The 24661-nt window shown below is 38.6% G+C and overlaps 1 protein-coding gene across 7 annotated transcripts in view; it reads left to right on the forward strand.

The window, feature by feature from the left end:
- ZFYVE16 (zinc finger FYVE-type containing 16) overlaps window positions 1–23441 on the forward strand; it is a 61881-nt gene extending 38440 nt beyond the window's left edge. For 2 of the 7 annotated variants that reach the window (XM_077817115.1, XM_077817116.1), the window contains exons 7-18: window positions 56–434; window positions 2519–2641; window positions 4380–4535; window positions 5396–5620; window positions 6686–6768; window positions 8095–8199; window positions 9340–9487; window positions 10579–10659; window positions 11301–11463; window positions 12483–12585; window positions 13209–13373; window positions 15134–23441. In XM_077817115.1, coding sequence (XP_077673241.1) covers window positions 56–434; window positions 2519–2641; window positions 4380–4535; window positions 5396–5620; window positions 6686–6768; window positions 8095–8199; window positions 9340–9487; window positions 10579–10659; window positions 11301–11463; window positions 12483–12585; window positions 13209–13373; window positions 15134–15295 — 1893 coding nt within the window. In that variant the 3' untranslated portion in view covers window positions 15296–23441. The remainder of the gene's footprint in view (window positions 1–55; window positions 435–2518; window positions 2642–4379; window positions 4536–5395; window positions 5621–6685; window positions 6769–8094; window positions 8200–9339; window positions 9488–10578; window positions 10660–11300; window positions 11464–12482; window positions 12586–13208; window positions 13374–15133) is intronic. The other 5 variants (XR_013346148.1, XR_013346150.1, XR_013346152.1 and 2 more) reach the window with 5 other exon arrangements.
- The last annotated feature ends 1220 nt before the right edge of the window (window positions 23442–24661 follow it).

The raw sequence follows: 24661 nt of genomic DNA on the forward strand, positions 1-24661 counted from the left end.
TGTTCAGGGACAGTGAATAACAAATCTAATCAACAGTCTATTTTGTTTCTCATAGGTTGCAAGTCCGGCAGATGACATCTGTGTAACTGATACAAAACCAAAGGATGAAACTCCAGTTTCTGCAGGAACTGAGAAATTCCATTGTTCCTTACATGTTGCTCCAGATGATCAGTTGCCCACTGCAGTGCAAACTGAGATGTTGCATAGTCTTGACTCTCTAATTCCAGCTGCTGATGGATTACCTTTTATTACAAAAGTTGAGAAGTCTCCTAGCCTTGGAACAGTGAACCAAACTAATGATGATTCACCTGTTAGTCCTTCAGACTACAGAATGCTATGTGGTATTGAAAACTGTGTTAGCAAAGAGTTTAGCCTTATTCCTGATGATGATGGACTGCCACCTCTCTTACTTGCAACTGGAGAAAAAGGAAAAGGTAAAATTTTGGACTGGGGAATACTAATATTTACTGGAAGTAAGCTTTGTAAAATTATATGAACCTTTGTGTATCTACTGTGACATTGCAGAAGCCAAATTAACATTGTTTTGAAATGCACATTATTTTGGATCCAGCTGGGTATCTGAACTTGCACTTATATGAACTTGTATGTTATGAAAAAAAACATGAGCATAACCACAACGGTATCCATTAGTATTTGAGCCCAAGTATGTTTGCATGTAAAGTATACTACTGCATATAAGCTGCAGACCACATGTGGTGTTGAGGAGTTTTAGTACTATTTAGCAAGAACTCTTCCACTCTCAGTTGAACTCTAGTCTCATTATGCAGGTTCCTTTATTTGGCACACAGCAAAGTTACCCTGATATGATGGGACTCAAGCATAGGGAGTGGGTATAGGGTATACCATGCATCCAAAGTTACACAGCAGACCTCTTCCTTTATATAATATAATTATTTACACATTACATTTACATTACATATTTTGGGATTGGACCAAGCCAATCCCTGTATAGTATGCACGGTTCATGCATGACAGGCTTCAGAGTAACAGCCGTGTTAGTCTGTATTCGCAAAAAGAAAAGGTGTACTTGTGGCACCTTAGAGACTAACCAATTTATTTGAGCATAAGCTTTCATGAGCTACAGCTCACTTCATCGGATGCATACTGTGGAAAGTGTAGAAGATCTTTTTATATACACACAAAGCATGAAAAAATACCTCCTCCCACCCCACTCTCCTGCTGGTAATAGCTTATCTAAAGTGATCACTCTCCTTACAATGTGTATGATAAAGTTGGGCCATTTCCAGCACAAATCCAGGTTTTCTTACCCCCCCACCTCCCCCCACACACAAACCCACTAAGCTATTAGCAGCAGGAGAGTGGGGTGGGAGGAGGTATTTTTTCATGCTTTGTGTGTATATAAAAAGATCTTCTACACTTCCCACAGTATGCATCCGATGAAGTGAGCTGTAGCTCACGAAAGCTTATGCTCAAATAAATTGGTTAGTCTCTAAGGTTCATGCATGACTTACTCTATCTCACCTTATGTTCCAGGCTTATCTTATCCATTGTTATCTTGTCCATAAATGGTTTCCTGGATGTTGCCCCTTATCTTAGCTAGTACAGACATTCTGTTTCCAGACTGCTGATCCATTTACCTCTCTAATCCTATCTTCCAAGAAATGAGGCTTCACCCATGTTTAATCACTCATGTCAAGCCAGGCCTACATTTAGCAAGCTAATTGTGGCCCTGAAGCTCCTGGCAAGATACCAATATGTTTCATAGATTCATAGATATTAAGGTCAGAAGGGACCATTATGATCATCTAGTCTGACCTCCTGCACAAGGCAGGCCACAGAATCTTACCCACCCACTCCTGCGATAAACCTCTGACCTATGTCTGAGCTATTGAAGTCCTCAGATCATGGTTTAAAGACTTCAAGGAGCAGAGAATCCTCCAGCAAGTGACCTGTGCCCCATGTTACAGAGGAAGGCAAAAAAACTCCAGGGCCTCTTCCAATCTGCCCTGAAGGAAAATTCCTTATCGTCCCTAAATATGGTGATCAGCTGAACCCTGAGCATATGGGCAAGATTCACCAGCCAGATATCCAGGAAAGAATTCTCTGTAGTAACTCAGATCCCACCCCATCTAACATCCCATCACAGGCCATTGGGCCTATTTACCATGAATATTTAAATTTCAATTCATTGCCAAAATCATGTTATCCCATCATACCATCTCCTCCATAAACTTATTGAGTTTAATCTTAATGTTCCTGGGTGCTGTATGTTATACGTGACTTCAGAACATACTACTGTCTTTGCTTATGTGATATGGTCTAGTCATCTTTAAACAAAAGTGATGTCGGTATTCATTGGCTGCTGTATGTCTGCCTTAGGTTCAAGAGAATGTGTTTTTAGCAGTTTCCTTAAGTAGAAAGATGGAAGTGTCAAGTACCATATTTCATACATTGTAGTTTGTAATGTGTTTTATAGATAGAGAAGAAATGGATATTGGGTGGTATATGGAATTAATCCAGATGTTATCTTATTTAGATCCTCTGGTGGAAGAACACCCATCTCATCAGCAGGTCACCTTGCTTCTTGCAGAAGGAGGCCCTAATCCATTAACATTTATCCTAAATGCAAACCTCCTTGTGAATGTCAAGTTAGTATCTTGTAAGTAGGTAATGTACACTGTTTCCCTTTATTTACATATGTTCCATGGTTCATTATGTTTGAAATATGTAAACTCTTAATTCACTAATTTTGGTGGCTGAGCAGATAAAATTAAAACATTTTCACACTTGAGATATATGCTGCCTTATTTTATCCAATCTGTAAATTTAAGGTTTTTCAAGTAATTTTTTCAGTGTGCTTTAAAGCAACTTTTAACCCCTTTTGTAATTTATTTATGTGCCTACCTTGGTTGTAGGACAAGTGCAGGGCTGTATTCACCATAATATCTTTCATTAGGAAGGAATAAGAATACTCTTATAAGAATGTTTTCCCAGAAGTGCGTGCTGCATTTTTGATGCATACTGTACACAGATTTCATGCTTTATGTGTGTAAGGTGCTGTCTAATAGGGATTCTTTTATCTGTAGGTTTGAATATAAAGCTCTGGAGACCCTGCTGTGTAAACAATCAAAGAATACTTCTGTTCATTTTACAGCAACTTCAGATATCTGTTTAAAAGATTTGGGACTTGTGATGGATAGTCAGCTGAACATGAGCTTCTAGTGTGGTGCTGTGGCCAAAAGAGCTAATGTGAACCTGGGCATCTTGAATAGGAGTGGAGAGGTTATTTTACATCTGTATTTGGAGCTGGTGTAACTGTTGCTGGAATACTGCTCAGTTCCAGTGTCCACAATTCAAGAACGATGATAACTTGGAGAGGGATCAGAGAAGAGCCACAAGAATGATTAAGGGATTAGAAAGCATGCCTTACAGTGACTCTTGAGGAGCTCCATATATTTAGCTTAACAAAGAGAAAGTTCAGGGGTGACTTAAAATACAGTCTGTAAATACCTATGTACAGAACAAATTTTTAATAATATGGGCTTTCCAATCTAGCATAAGAAGATATAACATGATCCAACGGCTGGAAGTTGAAGCTAGACAAATTCAGACTGGAAGTAAGGCAATTTTTAACAGTAAGGGTAATAAACCATTGGAACAACTTACCAAGGGTTGTGGTGGATTCTTTATCACTGACTATTTTTAAATCCAGATTGGATGTTTTTCTAAGAGAGATGCTCTAGGAATTATTTTGGGGAAGTTCTATGGCCTGTGTTACACAGGAGGTCAGACTAGATGATCACAATGGTCCCTTCTGGCCTTTGTTATTAAAATGACTGAGTTCTTGATGCCTTTTCATTAGTCACTTAAACAGACATAAGTGTGGCACCTGCATGTGCTGCAAAAATGCAACATACTTGTTTATGCAAGAGGATATGATAAATGAAGGAGTATTACTTGTTTCGCTCAAAGATACAAGCCTGTGCCTGGGGTTCCATAGTAAAGTTTGCCTTTGCAATTAAAACTTTCTTTAATCAGCACCTTGATTCAGTTAGGTCGTTCAGAACCTGTATCCTGTCAGATTTTTCTTGATGCCCATTAATGAACTGTCTTCTCCAGTGTTTCTCATTTATGGTGTTTCCCCCTGGGTCTCCAGACAATATGGCCTGAGAAGAGTGTCCCTATGAGAGTTAGTCTCTCTCCTGTGCAGTGGGTTATCCAGTGCTTTCTGAAATTTCAGTTTTAAAAAGAAAAACATTGTAGATAGCAATATTGCAGTGGTAGGAGTAAAGGGACAGAGGACCACAGATTATTAATTCCAATTTCTGGTATCTTTGATTCCAAGACTGAGTATCATGTAGATGAATTCAAAAAAATTTTTTTTTCTTATCACTAAGATTCTTCAGAAAAGTGCTGGTACTTCTCAACAAATGGATTACATGGCTTGGGTCAGGCAGAAATTATCATTATGTTGCTATGTTTGCCAAATGAAGATGCTGTTCCTAAAGAAATCTTCACATTGTTTGTTGACATATATAAGGATGCAGTGAAAGGTATGGAGTTTTAACTTGTAGCTTTAAGATCAGTGTCTTATTGTTGACTTTAACACAAACCAGGAAATAAATGGTGGTGTATTCTTAGAGGGTTCCAACTAATTTTGTTTGAAAGTTCTCAGTGCTCATAACTATTTCCTCAGATTCTGTCAAAGTGATGCAGGGGATTTTGTTGAGGAATGCGTCCTTTTTTTCGTATTAGTTCTCCTATAAACTGCCTCATTGCATTTTTGTCTTCACCTCTTTTTTTTTACTCTAATACTTTGGTATGATGGGTCATAGGTGTAAATCCTTTGAGCCCTGGTTCTAGAAGACAAGTGCTATACTAAATAGAGTTAAGCACCCGCTTAAATGTTTTCCTGTATTAGAGCTTAATTTGCAAAAGTTAACTAATTGTATGTAAATAGACTTGCCCAACAGAATTTTTGTTAAGTGTTAATTGTTTTGTAAATTAGTTTTATTAAAAAGATCTGTCTGAGTTGAAAGAAGTGTTTTGAAACTGGGTTCTATTGACTTTATAGTGATAGAATAAAATGCAATACCATGTCAATAGCACCAAAAGTCTGAGACAATATTTTTAGCACATTTGGCTTCTAAAAACGGCAATTTTTTAATGTGCACATACTTCAATAATGAACTGTACAAAACTATAAAGGTCTGTATCCTGTTATCGTGAAAAGCTGCAATATGCACTCTGTTACTTTAAAAATGCACAAGGGAGATAGTGTTCGCATAGTAATGGGTGGATTTCTTCCACGTACCAACATGTATAAGAATGCATATTTAACATGTTTGGTTTTTATGGTGAAGATTTTAACTCTCCCTCTCCCTCTCTCCCCCCTCTCTTTCTCTCTCTCCAGGAAAATACATAGGAAACTTGGAAAATTTTACCTTTACTGAAAGCTTCCTTGGTAGCAAGGATCATGGAGGATTCCTGTTTGTTGCACCAACTTTTCAAAAACTTGACAATCTCCTGTTACCAAATAATCCTTTCCTTTGTGGCATTCTCATTCAAAAACTGGAAATACCATGGGCAAAGGTTTTTCCAATTCGCTTAATGTTGGGATTGGGAGCAGAATACGGGGGTGAGTTTTAACACAAAGTATGCATGTTATGGCCCAGTCCTGTAAAGATGTATGCACATGTTTAACTTTATGCACTGTGAATGCTGTTGCCTTCAAAAATTAAATACAAGTGTGATTCTTCAAAGGCTTGGGCCTTAAATTTGTACTTTGTACATCAAACCTGTTTGTTTAAAAAAAAAACCAAAAAACAAAACTTTGTAAACACTGTGGTTCAAATTCTGTGCTGCTGGACACCTCTTGAAACACTATCAACTTAGTCTGGGTAGATGTGTGTAAATGGTAGGATTTGACCATAAAATATTGATTCTTCAAATTTTGTTTCAGGAGAAACATAAACTTTGCTAAACCAGCCTATGACACGGAATCTGAGTGTGCTGACAAAAGAGCTTAGATTGTGGATATGTACAATAGTATATTGAATCCTTTTTGAATGATCAGATTTAATATTTGTGAAGTGTTTTGAAAACAGAGCTTTATGATCTTATTAATGTAAACCTAATAGTAGTGTCTAATACATTATGGATTAAATTCCTCAGCTCCATATCAGTCATTAGTAATCAAGTTTCTCCATAAGGGGAAAAAAATTTCCGTGTCAATTATTCCATGAAAATATGGCTTCTGGATGTTCAAAATGGGGTAGAAGGAGCCAAGTACACAAATCCCACTGATAATTAGTTGGGCATTTAATTGCTCTCAAACATGTGGAAACGTATTGACCACCTTTCTCACAGTCTAAGTGGGGAATTGAATTCACTCCAGTTTACAGTCTGTCTGTTGCCACCGCAATGCAATTCTTCTGTGGCACTCTTCCTGCTTTTAGGGGCTGCTGTTCTTTCGCATTAGCTATGCAGGCATCTTGTGCTGCTGAATCAGAGTAAGCACAGACATGGTCTGTTTTCTGATGCTATTTCCCTGCAATGAATGCTTAAGTCTGTCATTTTACATAAGGTAAAGAATGAAAGGCTGCATTTGATTTTTTTTTTTTTTTTAAAGTCACATTTTAATTGTGTTAGATTATTTTGTTTGATCTTTATGTGTAACAGTGTTCTTTTCTTCCTCTGAAAGCCTACCCAACTCCTGTAACAAGCATCAGACACCGAAAGCCTCTCTTTGGGGAGATAGGACACACAATCATGAATTTACTTGTTGTGAGTAAACAGTGTTTTACATAATTTTCCTTACCCTCCTAATTATACTTCAGATGAGTGTGAAGTTACCCTCACAATTTTGAAGTTGAACTATTTGTCTTTTAGCGAAAAATGTTGTAACAGTTTAATTTAGGTGTGAAGTGAACATTAGACTTCAGTCTATTCACACAATGAAATGCTCTATTAGAATAGTATTAAGTTGTGCCTTTCAGATTAGTTATTGATATTGAAATATACTAATATAACTTCAGCTTATTCATTTAAAATAAGTAGTTAATATTAATCAGCTTTTTCCAGTAAGAAAGCTTTAGGCAATGATCTGGTGACTGGCTCTGCTGACATCTAGGAGACTTGGGTTTGTAAGTGATCATAAAATTTTGCTCTTCAGGCTGTTGCAGCAGTAATGTCACATGATCCAAATTTAATTGCTTGCTACAGCATGCTGCCTTGATATGATTTATTGCAAACAGCTCACCTGCACATTTTTAGAGAAATGTAAACAAGCTGGAGACTACAAACTACTTAAGAGTATGAGCATTCTCTAGTAAGGCTAGGTCATACTTGGTCTTGATCATAATTAAATCTTTTGTCCTCTGTAACAACACCTAACACTGGACTTTTATCCATTATGACTTTTTATCCATTTTATCCAAACTAGATCTTGCAGGGTTAAACCTATTTAGAGTGCATGCCCAGAAGGGACAACAACTTTTTCACTTGAATGGTGATAACTATTGCTGGCAAGATTTTTGGGTAGACCGTAATCTCTGTAGTTCAGGTGGTTGCTGGTTTGAGCCTCTCTTTAACATAACCAAATTGGTTCAATTTGAAGCATGTTAAATTTCAGTTTCTTGGCCCAAGGTAGAATTTTTCTGGAAAGCTGAAATAAGAACAAGTGTTTTGGGCAAAGTTCCCTTTTTAGTTTAGTTTAGTGTTTTGGGCAAAGTTCCCTTTGCTACCCCTTTTTTGGTTTGTTATAAATACTAGCTTTGTTTTAATCTGTTGGTTTTGACAAAATCTGGAGCCACTGACTAGCATGTTGAGATAATTAGATTACTTACTTTCTGTTACACTGCTCAATTAGACCATAGTTCCTATCCGGCAAGTCACTTAGCATGTTTCCCTCTCTGTAAAATTGAAATAAGAAGAATGCTTGCCTCTCAAGAGTGCCCTGAGGACAAAAAAATGTTGTTAGAATTATGAAGTACTTTATTTAAACAGTGTTAAAAGACATAAAAAATCTTTTTTTAGGAATGATGGTATGTCAGTGGTTAAAACTTTATGCTGCTTAAACAGTCAGTTAATAAAGTATTTTGTTTGTTACAGGACCTTAGAAATTATCAATATACCTTGCATACCATAGATAATTTATTTATTCATATGGAAATGGGTAAAAGCTGCATTAAAATCCCTCTGAGGAGATATGATGAAGTGAGTATAATTTTGTAGATCATACTAACTTATTCAGGAAATCTAATCCTTCCATTCTCCTCCTGTAATATCTCTGAAATCTTAAAGATGAGACGTTGACAAGAACACTGTGGGCCAATTTGAGTAGAAGCTGAAAAATGCAAAACACTGTATTACAGGGTGTTGTCTTTTCCAAATCTGAGAGGCCTATAATTGCTTTTGTTCACTATTCAGTGGACTAATTTTTCATTTCTTAAACTTGAATGTCTAATAAAAAAAACACCAAACACCTTTTCCCTACGGACTGACTCCCTGCTTTGGTACTAATAAGTGAGCGATATTGCTTAGGTCATGCTGGGATGTTAAGCAGGAAGATTGGTGATTAGTATAGGTGCTAATTGGTAATAGAAATGAAGAGGAAAAAGATTTCACTGAAATTTCTTCCAAGGATGTTTAGGCCTTCAGCTTCTTCTACTGTGAAGTTTGTTCTAGTTTTAAAAGGTGGCTTTACAAAAGTGTAAAAATTTTTTTATATATATATCAAAACAGTACACAGATTTTTTTTTTTTTTTTTTTTTTTTGCTAAAAGTTACTTCAAATCAGTTTTTGCAGATTTCAGTCTTCTCGGAATTCATACTGTTTTTTTCACATTTACAGTAGATCTGCTTGGAACTATGATAGCGCAAGAGTTTATTATTTGTTTCTGTTTTTAGGGACCCTATTAGGCTATGAAGCTTTAGGATCCTTCCAGGTTCTGCAAACTGCGTTGTCCTATAAATCAAAAATGAAGGTCTCTTGGGAGATGCTTAATATTTGGTAGTATACTTGGTCAGGGGGTACTCACTCAGATTGACTTTTCCCAGTCAGTAGAACTTTGAAGTTGTGGTCACAAGTTCATAGAAATTTACCCCAATAAGCTATTGCAAGTTCCATAAAAAAATCAGTTCCAAAAAAGAGATTTTAAAATGTAAATTATACTTCATCTTTTTATAGAGAAAGCTAATGCTCGCATATAGAGACAGTTATTTTCATAATACAGCATTTTACCTGAAAAATGCTACTTAGTTGTTAGGCAACCAGAGTCCACAGAGAATTCAACAAAACAGAGCAAGATTTTGTTGCAGAAATGTCAGTTTCTAAATGAACATTTTGTATTTGCAGGTAATGAAAGTAATACATTCTTCTAATGAGCATGTTATTAGCATTGGAGCCAGTTTTAGCACTGAAGCAGATTCTCACTTAGTTTGTGTACAGAGTGATGGAGTCTATCAGACACAAGCAAACAGTGCTACTGGCCACCCTAGGAGAGGTAAGTGGTTTATTATGTTTTTAGTGTTCTATCAAACCTCTGAAACTGGTGTGTGCACTCTAATGTTGTAGGTGATTACAAGGAACAAAAGGTGTATATTCCTGTAGTTTGTGTGGGCAGATGACCCGCTATAATACCGAATGCCTTAACTACAATATGAAGCAACTAAAGAATAATAAAAGCGTAGATGACATCTATGTATGACATTCAGCGGTTAGAAAAATACTTCAATTACATAAAGGATTGTTTGACAACCTCCACTTAACATTCCATTTACACTAAATTATTCAAATTTCACTCTAACTTTTGACCCGTTACTTGTCCCTTTTCTGAAGCTTTTTGTATTTGTATTAATTCAGCTTACATTTTGAAGGGGTGCTGTTGAATAGCTTCTGGTCCATTACTTTGACAGTCTTAAAATTGCTATAAATTGTGGAATATCGTTCAGATTCTGGATGGCTACATATCTTTTACATCTGTCTAGTTACATCCTAGACTAGAGACTAATGAGAGGAATTAACAGTAGTTAAATTCTTGTTTGTATAGTGCTTTGAAAACAATCGGTGCCTAGCAAGCTCTCACAAGTAGTCTGTAGTGACAAGGGGAAGATTTAATTGTGAAGTAAATGGGTTTTTACAGGTTTTAGTGCCATTTAAAAATGGATTAATTATTTTACTTAATAGAATGTTCCAGAAATTAAAACCTAATTTTAGAGGTAACTTCATTTATAAGCAAGAAACAAATTTTAGGTACTACATATTTTCTATTCTTTCACAGTTTTCTTCTTTGGTTTCTGTGCCTATATGACTGCCAGCATCCTGTTGGGATGCTGCATATCTTCCTAAAACTTAAAAAGTTAGCAAAATCAATACATTTTCTAGTCCTGATTTCAAGGAGTGAATTCTCTTGATGCTAACAAGAGCCACATCAGCACATCTTCCTATAACTGAGTAACTTTTATGCGCACTTTCAGTCTAGCATAATATTTAGCACTTGATGTATAGTGCTTTACACTTTCAAAATGACTGTTAACTCACTAAGTATAAAGATGGACAATATGAAGTACCTGATGTATTCACATTTGTGTTTAGTTACAGGTGCAAGTTTTGTAGTGTTCAATGGAGCCCTAAAAACATCTTCAGGATTTCTTGCTAAATCAAGTATAGTTGAAGGTATGAATCGCATCTTAAATGATTCCTTATTAAGAGGCAAAGAATTGGTGTTGGAACACGACTCTGCATAATACTGATGCGATTAAGAGTCTGTCCCATTGTAAACCTAAGCTTTTTCTTTAAGGTTTGTAACGTGAAAAAAAAAGTGTGCATAAATTATTATATGTAAATTCACAGTTTGGGACATACTTCGTTTGAGGACACTTTTATGATGTGGCTTTTTTGGACCTCTTGATTTAATGCCTGTCATTTTGTAAAGAATTTCAAAATGAGAAGCTTATAGGAGGATTTAATTCAGTTGTTTCCTGTATGCTTAAGTTTTTACCTCTACTTTTGTGTGACATTTTGTGGCTTATTAAGTTGTTCAAGCTTCATGAAATAAACTTTGACCAGATGGAACATCAGCTCCATTAGTCTACCTTTTTGTTCACCAAAAAAGCTTTGAAAATTGAACTAACAATTTTTCATATCACATTTCACATTGTGATGAGGAAAAAAGTCAATATTCTACTCCCAGGCTTGTGAAATTGCATTTCTTAAACAATTCAAGAAGATAAATTGACCAGCCAAGGTTCTATGAAAGTACTCTTCCCTTTTTGTTCTCTAAAGGAAAGTGAGAACTTTTACTGTTTCTCTTTTAGATGGACTAATGGTACAAATAACTCCAGAGACGATGGAAGGTTTACGTCAAGCTTTAAGGGACAAGAAGGACTTTAAAATTACATGTGGCAAAATGGATGCAGAAGAATTAAAAGAATACGTAGATATTTGCTGGGTAGAGAGTGAAGAAAAAGTAAACCAAGGGTATGAATATTTGTTAATAAAACTGTGTGTGTGATTGTTGGAATTTTCTCTTCTCTTCCCACCTCTCTTGAAATGAAGGGTGGATATTTAAAGAATGGAAAATATAGTATTGTAATTAAAACGAATATCTTGCTATTTAAAGCTGACAAGGAAATAGTAGTGAAAGCTGCCTGTGCGCCTCTAGATATCACTATGAGAATAACTTTAGACTATAATGGTCTTCTGAGATTTTAATAACTGCCTGGTTTGGGAGTGGTGGGAAGAGGGTCTTCTTTATGGTGTTGCCTGTTTTTAGCCACAGTCCATCTGTCTGATGAGGACTGGTTGGCTCCCTTCAGAGTTCAACAATGTCATTCATTAGATAGAGGGGGCTACTCAGTGAGGGCTGCAAGATTTCCGTCCCCACCCCTGTGGCTGTGAACGTCAAGGCACTATCACTCCTATAACATATGAGTTGGTTTAAGACCATGGTTTTCAACCTCTTTTCATTTGCAGATTCCTCCAAAATTTCAAATGGACATGTGGACCCCTTTGGAAATCCTAGACCTGTGTGTCTGTGGACCATGGGTTGAAAACCACTGGTTTATGAGTTTCATTTTAGGTGGCTTAGAGAATCTGTTGTTATAGTTAGGGCCCTACCAGTTTCATGGCTGTGAAAAACATGTCACGGACTATGAAATAAGCCCTTCCCCGTGAAATCCGATGTCCCCTTGTTCCTAGGAGTGCCCCAATAAAGGGGGCTCCTAATTCCGGCTGGGCAGAGGAGGGTCAGGACTTATCCATCTTCTGCACAGCTGCTCGGAGGGCATGGTGGGTTGAATCAGACCCACTTCCACCTCCGGAGGAACCTCATGCAGCTGCAAGAAGCTCTGCAGTTGCTGCCTTCAGAGTCCAGAGTAATATTTTACCCTTTGGAGTTTGATTTAACTTAAAGCAATGGGTTTTTAAGTTGAACGGTTTATTTTTAGATGAAAGAATGCTCTGGTTCAGTTTTAATTTATTCTACACTTATTTTACAGAGTTGTAAGCCCAGTAGATGGAAAGTCAATGGAAGGAATTCAAAGTGAAAGAATACTACAGGGAGATTTTGACACTGAGGAAAAACTTATGAAGTGTACCGAAGTAAGTAAATGAATACCAATAAATAGTTTGTTTATATGTTAAAATATCAGATTTATTTATACCAATTGCTATTCTAAATAGCATTAATAATGCTGATGAAGGGAAGGTGCTACCACAGAAACTAGTTCACTTTTCTATGTTCACTGTGTTCTTGCAGTTCTCTCTGACTTTCATATCAAATGTCTGGATAGGAGCGATTTTATTTTTTAAATAGGGGTGATATATTTTCCTTTTTTAAAACTTTTGATGCAGTTATGAAACTTCTAATCCAGTTATTCTTATGGTTACTTGTTAATTCACTGAGTGTTTTAATTGTGAGGATAATTTCCAACAGTACCAACACAGTATTTGCTGTTCGGGGACTTCTTGTCTCTTCCTAATTTTGGAAAGCACCTAGCACATTTAGGCACTATCATATATAATAAAAATGGATAATTATATCAGAACTGCTTTGCTACTGATAAACTACCCAATTCCAAAGTTGAAAGTCTTTTGCCAATAAACAAGTATCGGTAATTTTACTGCATCTTAAGCAGTGATACTGTACCTTGAGCCATTTTGACAACTTTGAAATTCTTACCAAAAAAGCCACTAATCATGTCGTGTCCTTACTATACTTTCAGGTGTTCTATATCCTAAAGGACCATGAGCTATCCAGCGCAACACCCCATCAGTTTGCAAAAGAGATTGCTGTAGCTTGCAGTGCTGCTCTTTGCCCACATCTCAAAACGCTGAAAAATAATGGAATGAATAAGATAGGTCTCAGAGTCTCTATTGATACCGATATGGTAATTTTTGTTAATTTCAGATATATAACATTATTTAATATCACCACCTGTAATGATGCTGCCTTTGGTGGGACACTTCTGAGAGTATCAATTCAGGACAAATTGTTGAGAGCAGGGCAGTTACGGCCCAAGGCTGGGGTTTCTCTACTTCTGAGGCACACCAAACCAGCCAGATAGAGAGGACTTTGGTTTTACCCCACTGGCTAACGAGAAGTCACACAAGCAATTCCCTCAGACACTCCAGTTTCCCAGTATCACCACCAGTGCCACTCGTTATGGGGACAAATGGTTATGAAAACCAATACCCCAGTAAAAGAAAAAAGTTTTTCCCGATCCCAAAGGAGTAAGCCTCAGACCCAGGTCAATATACAAATCAGATTTTACCCACAAATCATGCTGCTGCCAATTCTTTAGAATTTTAAAATCTAAAGATATTCATAAAAGAAAAAAGATACAGATGACAGCTAGAATTGGTTAAATGGAATCAATTACATATAGTAATGGCAAAGTTCTTGGTTCAGGCTTGTACCAGTGATGGAATAAACTGCAGGTTCAAAACAAGTCTCTGGAGTACATTCACAGCTGGGTTGGGTCATTCAGTCCTTTGTTCAGAGCTTCAGTTTGTAGCAAGGTTCCTTCAGAGGTCAGAAGCAGGATGAAGACAAGATGGAGGGGTTTTCAGGGCCTTTTATATTCTCTGCCCATGGAAGGACCCCTTTTCTTCTCACTGGAAAATCACAGCAACAAGATGGAGTCTGGAGATACATGGGCAAGTCACATGTCCATATATGACTCAGTTTGCAGGCCGACACCATTGTTTACATGTTAGATTGAATGTCCCCAGGAAAGCTCAGATGTGGATTGGTGTCTCCCAAAGTTCATTGTCAGTTAAGTGTTTCTTGACTGGGCACTTACTGAGAATAGTCCTTTCTCAAGAAGCTGACCAAATGCTTCACTGAGGCTACTTGGAATCAAATACATTTGAAATACAAGTACATAGCCCATATTCATAACCTTCAAATATAAAAATGATACACACATACAGCCAGCATAATTATAACCCCTTCATAGACACCTCACATGACAACCTTTGTACAATATTTGCTGCAAATATTATAACAGTGGTTGCAACAATGATCTATACGGTCACAGTTTTTCTCAATAAAGTCACGCCACCTTAAAATAATGGTATTTAGGTATAACTTCTTTAGCTCTTTTAAATCTTCCCACATCGCCAAATGCTAAGTCCATTACCAGCAATGGATGAACCTGGAAAGAATTCAGAACACAAGTCTGAGAGTTAGACTCGATCCCTGTTGTTCCTAGAGAAACTACTCTAGGTTTTGTTTCAAGATCTTAGCTGAGAGAGCTGCAGAAGTTTACAGCTCACCACAATTTAAACTTGTGGTTTTTGTTTAAAGTTTCATACTTTTCAATGGTCTGTCATTAAGTAACTAATTCACAATATTTCTGGTTGCTTGCATCCTGAACTAGCAGCACCTTGAAGTGTTGAAGGCCGGTTATTCGATGAGCAGAAGGCGGTGTCTCTCAGTTCTAAATACAAAACCTTCTTGCCAGTGAATGTGTTGACTTGCCCAAAGTCTCTTCAATACCACTTTTTATAATAGACAACCATGAGCTGAAATTTGTTTTATACAGATGGTGATGTTTGCACAGTGCATCTACTGCACCTCTACTTTTGTTTTGTATTAATATCTAATGTGTAATGTATCAACTTACTATACCTCTTTTTATTTTAGGTTGAGTATCAGTTAGGATCTGGAGGCCAGCTTCTTCCACAGCATTATCTAAATGACTTGGACAGTGCTCTGATTCCTGTGATCCATGGTGGGACATCAGACCCCACAAGCTTACCATTGGAAATGGAATTAATATTTTTTCTTACAGAATACCTCTTTTAATATAAATGACAGCGTATATTATACTATGTATAATCTGATTTGCTAGAACTAACCCAACACCAAAGCTGTAATGCTACCAACACTAAAAAAAGTTAAGATTTATTTAAAAAAAACCCAACAGCTAAGTTTAGTAATAGATTTTTAAACTGGGTTTTGTTTCTAATAAATGAACCAACTCTCCTCCATCCCCATCATAAAAAAGAAGGATTGTAGAGTTTAAGATTTCCTAAGATTCCGAAACTTTACACTTAATACAGTCACTGAAAAAAGGCAAGGACTCATTACCTCTAAGCAAACTGTAGCATTACTATGTGCATTGTAAGGTTAAGCCATATACCTCTTAAACCCAAGCAAATATTTTAGTAACAGTCGTTATGATTAGATGTAACCTAAATCTGGGACGCTCCATGTGGATGTGCAAATGAGCTATATTTACATTTTTAAAAAATCTTGTAAAGTATATTTAATTGGTACAGTACTGTTACTTGCTGTGGAGATCCAAATATAAAATCTCTGAGGGTTGGCTGCAAACAACGGATACTGCGTACTTATAATATATGGAATTTGCCTGCACAATCGGATATTGATTGTGTGGGAAGAATCGAACAAAACTTTGCCAGGTGTGTTATGGGTTTTTTTTAAAAGATTTCATAATTGGACTTGTCCTGACTTAAAAATCAAGACAGTTGACATGTTTGTTGGTGCTTTTGGAACTTGTGCTTTTACACTGAGTCTCTTTATAGTGTAGCTGATTTTCTTATGTATTTATAATGACTTATCTAACTTTGTTGGGTATCATTTTTGTATTACACTAATTGTCCCCCCTCCTCCCCACCCCCCCGTGTTTAAATGTACCTTTGTAATTTGGGACTTCCAAGAGTGATTAAGAACTGGCCAGATGACCCTTAAAGTAGTAATCATGTAGCAATAAGTCAGGCATGAAACCTGTAATATCTTTTCTCCTCCCATCTCTAACTTCTGGGACCTCTTGGTCGCCCTGTTTATTTTTCAGGGAGAAAATGTATTAAGTGTGAATTTTCATGATCAGATTGCTTTGGCATATTTGAGGTTCTTTGTATAGTACATATTTTTGATACTGGGGTATTAGCAATTAAGAACTAAGATGATGCTTGTAATTTATGCCTGAGTACCGAGGTTCAGTGAACACCGATCAGGCATGATAACTATTGCATAACTTACCTGTTCACTTTGAAGAGAATCAGAACACACTGTATCCAAGACCGAATCATTTGCGTAAAATGTTGTTAGAGTTTTAGACTGACAGATCATTAAAAACCTAAACATCTAGATGCCTTCTTGATTCTCATAGGGGATATTTATATGGTTTTTGTATCAAAAACGCAACTAGTAACTTAAAAAAATAATAAAATAAAAATGTCACCAGCCCTATTACCCACAGCTTGAAGACCCATATTAATGGAAAGGTTCAGGATTTAAGGTCTTAGTCTAGAATAAACTAGGTATTTCATTGTAGTAATGCACACAATTTTTGTTCAGAGATGAATTGCAGTTCTGTGGACCAGCCAAAGACATTAACATAGGCAGCATGAACAAGATGGATGTCCAGTCTTCTGAAAGTAGTTAACAAGAGGACAGCAGGGACAAACAGTGTTTGAAACATGAACAGTAGTCAAATGACGATTGTCATGTCCTTTGTCAATGTTAAGTACAGTTATAGCAGATGAAAGCAATTTGCAGACTAATTATTTTGTCTTTTGTGTTGCCCCATTGGTTATTGGAAATTAGACTCATGTCTGAAACTCTTGCCATTTAATGTTTCAATTTCATTTAATAATTATCACTAACAAATAAAACTGACTTAAGTGCTTAACAGCTGATGTAAAATAACATTGTTCTTCTGTTAAAAACAAAAACCATATCTTTGACAAACGTTTCCTATATTTTGTCTTTTTTTTTTTTCTGTCTTCAAAGTTTCTCTTTGCTTGGTTCTGCTATTGCACTTGGAGTGTAGACTGCTCCTAAAAAAGGAATTGCTGTGTTTGTCCAAATACAGCTTTAGGCAATAGCCTGTAATTTACCAACAAATAAATGAACCAGAATGAAATGTTTCATAGTAACTTTCCTGGTTTGGAAGACAAACCATACTCATGGCTCCTGTCCAAAAACTGAGGCTCTTTTAAGAGAGGTGCAGTAGTATAATCAGTGATGAACATAAAAGAATGAAGCAGAAAGGGCCACGTGCACTCCAACTTCTGGTTAATCAGTCTATGCTTTAATTTTTTTTAGTTTTTAGTCCTAATGCCTATGAAAAACACCCTACCAAATATGAACTGAATACAAACTAAAGCTCTGCACAGTCTACTGGAGACTGTGTGAGTGTGGACTCCCCTTCCCCCAACTACCCAACAAAAAATCCCTTTATCTTAATTGTGTGTCAACATAGACTGTTGCTGCAGGATGGAGAAAGTATCAATATTAACAATTTATCATCAGTCTCCTTCACATGCAGACTTGCACCAAAATAACAAAAGATACAAATAAAACCCAGCTTAATTATTTTGCATCTGTGTGGGGACAATGCATAGACATACACCAAAATAACTACTGCCTGGTCTACCCTAGAAAGTTTTATTGATGTAAGTCACCTTGCATCAACCTAGCTGTATATGTCTTTACACTGAAAATTTTCTTTAGCCAATGTGAGCACCCCGTTACAATGATGCAATAACACCACCTTCCCAAATAGCGTTGAGCTATGGTTGACCTATTGAGGTCGACACAGTGCAAAAGTAAACACTGTGTGATGTCTTTCAACCTCAATAGTATTCCAGCAGCTGTCTCACAGTTGTGAACTCCAGTGCCCAGGGGTCAGAGACCGGAAGCCAAACCTCCTCTTTAAAAATCTTTTGTGTTTTGAAATGCCTTTTCCTGATTGCCCAGCTTGGCGAGCACACCTAGCAGCTCTTCCTTGTGCACAAGTGCTCAACTGACCAGCCTGGCTCAATGCTCTAGATGCATTCCTGCTTGGAGCAGATGGGAGGTATTGGATCTCCTGGGCCTGTGGGGAGAAGAAACTCTGCAAGCACAGATAGGGAATTGTCATGGCAACATGGATATTTACTAAAAGATTTCACAGGGGAAGCAGGTCAGGGGGTACAATGAGTACAGTGCTGCATGAAAGCAAAGGAACTGCAGTGGGCATACTACAAGGCCAGGAAGGCCAACAGTCGATCTGCTGCCAAGTCACAGACCTGTCAATTTTTACAACAAGCTGCAGGCCATACTTAATGGAGACCCCACCAGCACCCTGCAGACCAATGTAGATACCTCTGAGGAGCTGGAGACAGAGACCCCTGTTGTTAACAGCAAGCAGGAAAAAGAGGATGGGGGACCTGCAGCAGGGTAAGGGTCCAACTATGCCTATGCTGTGAGCCAAGACCCGGTTGAGACTCCACCGGAGATGAGCCAGTCCCACCAGCCAAGCACAGACAAGCCCAGTGCAATGGAAGGAACCTTGGGTAAGTGTATGCATGCATTTTTCCTCATGGTGTTTAAATGTAATATAATGCTTGGCCACACTCTGACTTAGCAGGACACGGATATAGACTTTACGTTGTTTTATTTGTACTAGACAAGGCAGCAATACAAAAAAGGGGGTAGAGTTGGTATCCGCCTGTCATTCTCCTGGCGAATTTGGGGATGGGAGGTATGGAGCAGTTTGTTCATGTACACAGGCTGTGTCTTGTATCCTCGAGTGATCTTGATAAAACTTTCATGGAGGTACTCTGCAGTTCTCTCCTGACGGTTTCTAGGGATGGCAGCCTTGTTTTTAACTCTGTGATAGGATACTTTCCTACCTCACTCTGTGATGACTTTGGCCGGCACAGTCACCGTAAACAGGCGAGCAGCATACAGGCCCTGGTTGCTTTGGGATGCCAACAGCCATTGTGCTACGAGTGCCTTTTTTTAAACTCAGGAGTGAGAGATCTGCTAAAATCGCTGCCTCCTGTAAAAAACAGTGCCATTGCTTATATTCATACGCATGGAAATAAAGGCTGAAATTCTGTTCTATGCAACTGAACAACTCTCCTTTCTTCCTCCCACCCCTGTCCTGGCTGGGTCATACTCATGGCTGGGACTGGAGAAAGGAGAACTGTGATGTGCAGGGGTGCTCCAAAGCTGAAGTGTCAATAAGCATGTCTTATTTGAAAATGCTTATAGGAGTAAGGAAAGGGAGTTCTGAAATTTAGCTTTTATTTTCCTATGTGACTATAAATAAAGTGATACATCTGTGTGTGTTATCTGTAGCTACTGTCATTGCAGCCTTGAGGGGTGCCCCTCCACTTGCTTGGAATGCCAGACCCGAAGAGGAGAAAGAAGAGGGTATGTTTAGTACTATCCTGCAAGTCAGTGCTGCATTGGATTGTGAACAGAGGACCTAGAGGGTCAATATAGCAGCCAACATGAAGAAGGTAAGTAAATGCATGGTGGTGGATGCCTTTGTAAATTAAAGAAGGAGCAGTAAGTCAGGGGGAAGTGTCCTCTGGGCCTGAGCCAGTCCACAGGCTGGGCCTATACGTTTGACATCCCTGAATTAAGGCATATTCAGAAACAGTCAGTTTCCATGTAAAGACCAAGTGATGGAAAAAACTTCATCTCTTGCTAAATTGTTCCAGTGATTAATTATCCTCTGTTAAAAATTTGCACTTTATTTCCAGTTTTACTTTGAGTTTTGACTTCCAGCCATTGAATTCTATTATTGTACTCACGTTTTGGGAGCTCAAGCTGTTCCTTGTTAAAGGCTCTTCAGCTGCAGTATGTTATAAAATCAAGATGAATTTCCAAAAAATATACATTTATTGTATACCAAAACCAGTAAAGAAACTATGTGTAAGTTAAAAATAAAGACAATAAAACAAATTAACAGAACTTTGCAAGGAGAAAGAACCCTTATGTCCACTTCAATCCACTTGGGTTACACACACTGACCTGTGAGAGTCACAACTGCTGAATATGTGAAACTGTGGGTCATCTTTACTGTCCCCTTTTGGAGATTGGTTGGGGTAAGGCAGTGGCCTCTGATGTCACATGGAATATTGTAGGGGTGCAGGGAGGTGCTAAAATTGAGTTCTCCATTGACTGCAACAGGAGACGAGCCCATGATTGTTGAACCTATAGGTCAACAAAAGTGCAGCATTTGTGTTTGTTGCCGGAAAAGACCCCCTGTGTCCTGGTGAATCTCCTCCCTCTCCTGCTGGGACTTTCTCCTTTCTGCTTTTTCATTCTCCATGTTGGCTGGTAAGGTAAGCATCTTTTTTGCTAGCAGTGGCCATTGGGGCTGCACTTACATCCTGCACCCCACCACGCACCAGAGGGCAAAAAGGGCACAGCAGGGCCAAACTCCCTGAGTTCCTTCTTACAGCCCAGGGCTGTGAGATGTTACTGCAAGCAGCATCTCTACCTTATGCGCACTTGCACATTTTAAACAAATTTATTGTATATAGTTCTCTTTAGTAGTTAGGATAATTTGTATAGATTTCTATTGTGGGTAAAATTTTTTGTTTTTTGATTGCCAGGTACTGGGCTTCCAGCTCTTATGATGGAGCAAAAGTCTTCAGGGTTTCAAATATTGTCCCTCAGAGGGCAGCTATACCCTTCAATGATGGGCATACGTATGTCTATGCTGCCAGAAACTAAGAACTGTGCGTGATGAGTAAGGTAAATCAATAAAGTTGTCAACAGCTTCAGAGACTGCCACTACATTTGATTAGGCCCCCAAATGAGTGGCATTGCAACCTCACATACAGAATCACCATGCCGCTTGTTTGGGGGCCTAATCAAATGTGTTTTTACAGCAGTGTTCAAGGTTTCCACAAACTTTATTCAAATTCACGATTTCTGTGACAAAACCATAACACCGTTTATACCAGACAAAAAGCAACTGAGAGCCTGAATGGGGTTAAATCTCCCCTCTTTGAATTACACAGGAGAGGTAGGCAGGGATGTCCATTGTCGTCTTTACTTTTTGCATTGGGCAGGTAGCCTTTTACACAGAGGATAAGAAATGAATTTATCAGAAGAATAAAACTTTCAGAAACCTATCAGAAAATAGGTTTACATGCTAATGATGTATTGTCAAACATGAGCATTTCCCTACAACTAGAATCTAAACCAATCCATGATTGGGAAAATATCTGGCTTTGAAGTAATATATGCCAAATCTGAAATGCTGGGGAGAACTTTGTTGTACTCTGAAAAGTCATCATCCAAAAAACACTTGGGAAACGTATTCTATAAAATAGCTTGGAATTCAAATCTCATCACAGAAGAACTGAATGATTTTAATGCCCAACCATTACTTCAGGGGAAAAAAAACAAAAGACATTCGCATGCTGGGGAAAATGTGCAGCGTCTAGGTTGGGAAGAACAGCTACAAAATCGACCTGAATATTTTTGTGAAGGATATCTTTCTTGTTTCAAAAATCTTCCTATAATCTTTCCAACATAAAACTTTAAGAGGACTATAGAGTGTTAAAATTATATAGAATAAGAAAAAAAATATTAAGTGAGATACTTCGCACAGATCTAATAAACATGGTGGTATAGCTATTCCAAAATGTGGAACTGTGAAGCCAGTCAGCTCAAATAATAGACTGGAAGTGCTCTAATCCAGCCAAACACTGAGTCTTCTGCGCTGCAATGCACTGCTCTCACTGTCGATGCTTGAGCATCATCTGTGGACACACTCTGCCTACAAAGGGAGCGTAATGTGAACATGCGATAGTGATGTTGTTATAGCACTTTTTTGATCATCAACATAACTTTTGTCGACACAACTCTGTAGCCTAGACAAGGCCTTAGTTACTTTTGGGGGCATACTTAAGTCCCCAGGCTTCAAACTCTGACTCACTTGCCAGGAGTCCTTCCTAGTTAGTGACAGCCACTCACACTGTATCTGTTCCCTTGTGGGTACACGTGCCCTCGGCACTTGTTTTAAGAGCTACTCCAGGTGAGAGAGATGTTAAATGATGAAGTGCTCCATTTGTCTAGCTTTAACTTCAAGTGCAGAAATGGTCCCTGTACAGTAGTCTCCAAGTCACCCCAGTGTCTCGTCAGCCCTGTCAGGTAGACCTACAAGTGACGGAAAGACTTTCATCAAGAATACTAAATCTCCTCAGCAAGAGATCCGCTGTGCCGGAGACCCCACGCTCCTTAAACCTCCTAGAGAGGTTTGAACAGTTTCGGTACAGAAAGCTTTAAATCGAAGTCCTCAAGCTCATCTAAATCATACGGTACTCACCAATTGGTACTGAAGTCTTCAGTATGAACAAATATGAACAAGTATCAAAGTATGAACAAGATACTAGAGACTCTATGGGCTCTGCATTGAAGAAATCAGTATTACCTGCAACATCTACTTCTTTGGTGCTTCGATTGGTAGTCCAGCAGATGTTGCAGTTCTCCCTGCACCATTCTCAGTATTGCAGGCCACTGCAACCCCGGTTCATCAGGTTCCCGTGCAACTGCACCCAGTACTGCAGGAGTTCAGGTTTTCCAGGGCTATGTTTGTCTCCGATGAACCTGTGTCTCCTTGTGATAAATGAAGCGGGGGGAAAGAGGGAGCTCCCTTTTATGGACACTCAGACAGCCAGTTAGCTATAAAATCCCTCTTAGTAGCTGTTCTCTGCTTGCTTTACCTGTAAAGGGTTAAAAAGTCCACAGGTAAAAGGAAAGGAGTGGGCGCTGGACCAAAAGAGACAGTGGGAAGGTTAGAACTTTCTAAAATTGGGAAAAACTTCCCTTTGTCTGTTCCATTGTTCTCCAGAGGGAGGGGACAGAGCAGAGACAGGGCTGGGACTATGCAGTAAAAAGATTTTTGTCAGGTATGGAAATCATCAGATCATACCTAAAACCTCCTCATAATCAGAAAATGTCTAGAAAGCTGCGATTAGGTTTATTTCTGTTTATTTCTTATTGGCTTGTGGACTCCTCTGTGCTAACCCCAAATGCTTTTTGTTTTGCTTGTAATCTTTAAGCTGGACCTCAAGAAGGTTATTCTTGATGTTTAATTTTTGTAAGTGGGTTTTTTAAATCTAGCAAAAGCCTAAATTCTGGATGTATTTTCTTTCTTTTTGTTTTTAATAAAATTTACACTTTTTAAGAACAGGATTGGATTTTTGGTGTCCTAAAAGGTTTGTGCATATGTTGTTTAATTAGCTGGGGACAACAGCTAATTTTCTTTTTCTTTCTCGGCTCTTCCCTGGAAGGGGGGCGTGAAAGGGCTTGAGGGTATCCCACAGGAAAGAATTCCCAAGTGTGCCTACCTGGGTTCTCAAGGGTTTTGCATTTGGGTGGTGGCAGCATCTATCCATCCAAGGTCAGAGAGAAGAAAGTCAAGGAAAGTGTGGGCTCGTTACTGAATGAGGGAGGCAACCTAGTGACAGAGGATGTGAAAAAAGCTAATGTACTCAATGCTTTTTTTTGCCTCTGTCTTCACGAACAAGGTCAGCTCCCAGTCTGCTGCACTGGGCAGCACAGCATGGGGAGGAGGTGACCAGCCCTCTGTGGAGAAGGAAGTGGTTTGGGACTATTTAGAAAAGCTGGACGTGCACAAGTCCATGGGGCCGGATGCGTTGCATCCGAGAGTGCTAAAGGAGTTGGCGGATGTGATTGCAGAGCCATTGGCCATTATCTTTGAAAACTCATGGTGATCGGGGGAAGTCGCGGACGACTGGAAAAAGGCTAATGTAGTGCCCATCTTTAAAAAAGGGAAGGAGGATCCTGGGAACTACAGGCCAGTCAGCCTCAGCTCAGTCCCTGGAAAAATCATGGAGCAGGTCCTCAAGGAATCGATACTGAAGCACTTAGAGGAGAGGAAAGTGATCAGGAACAGTCAGCATGGATTCACCAAGGGCAAGTCATGCTTGACTAATTGCCTTCTATGACGAGATAACTGGCTCTGTGGATGAAGGGAAAGCAGTGGACGTGTTGTTCCTTGACTTTAGCAAAGCTTTTGACACTGTCTCCCACAGTATTCTTGCCAGCAAGTTAAAGAAGTATGGGCTGAATGAATGGACTATAAGGTGGATAGAAAGCTGGATAGATCGTCGGGCTCAACGGGTAGTGATCAACGGCTCCATGTCTAGTTGGCAGCCGGTATCAAGTGGAGTGCCCCAAGGGTCGGTCCTCAGGCCTGTTTTGTTCAATATCTTCATAAATGATCTGGAGGATGGTGTGGATTGCACCCTCAGCAAGTTTGCAAATGACACTAAACTGGGAGGACAGATAGATACGCTGGAGGGCAGGAATAGGATACAGAGGGACCTAGACAAATTGGAGGATTGGGCCAAAAGAAATCTGATGAGGTTCAACAAGGACAAGTGC

This window comes from Eretmochelys imbricata, chromosome 5, assembly GCF_965152235.1.
Source record: "Eretmochelys imbricata isolate rEreImb1 chromosome 5, rEreImb1.hap1, whole genome shotgun sequence".
Lineage (NCBI taxonomy): Eukaryota > Metazoa > Chordata > Testudines > Cheloniidae > Eretmochelys > Eretmochelys imbricata.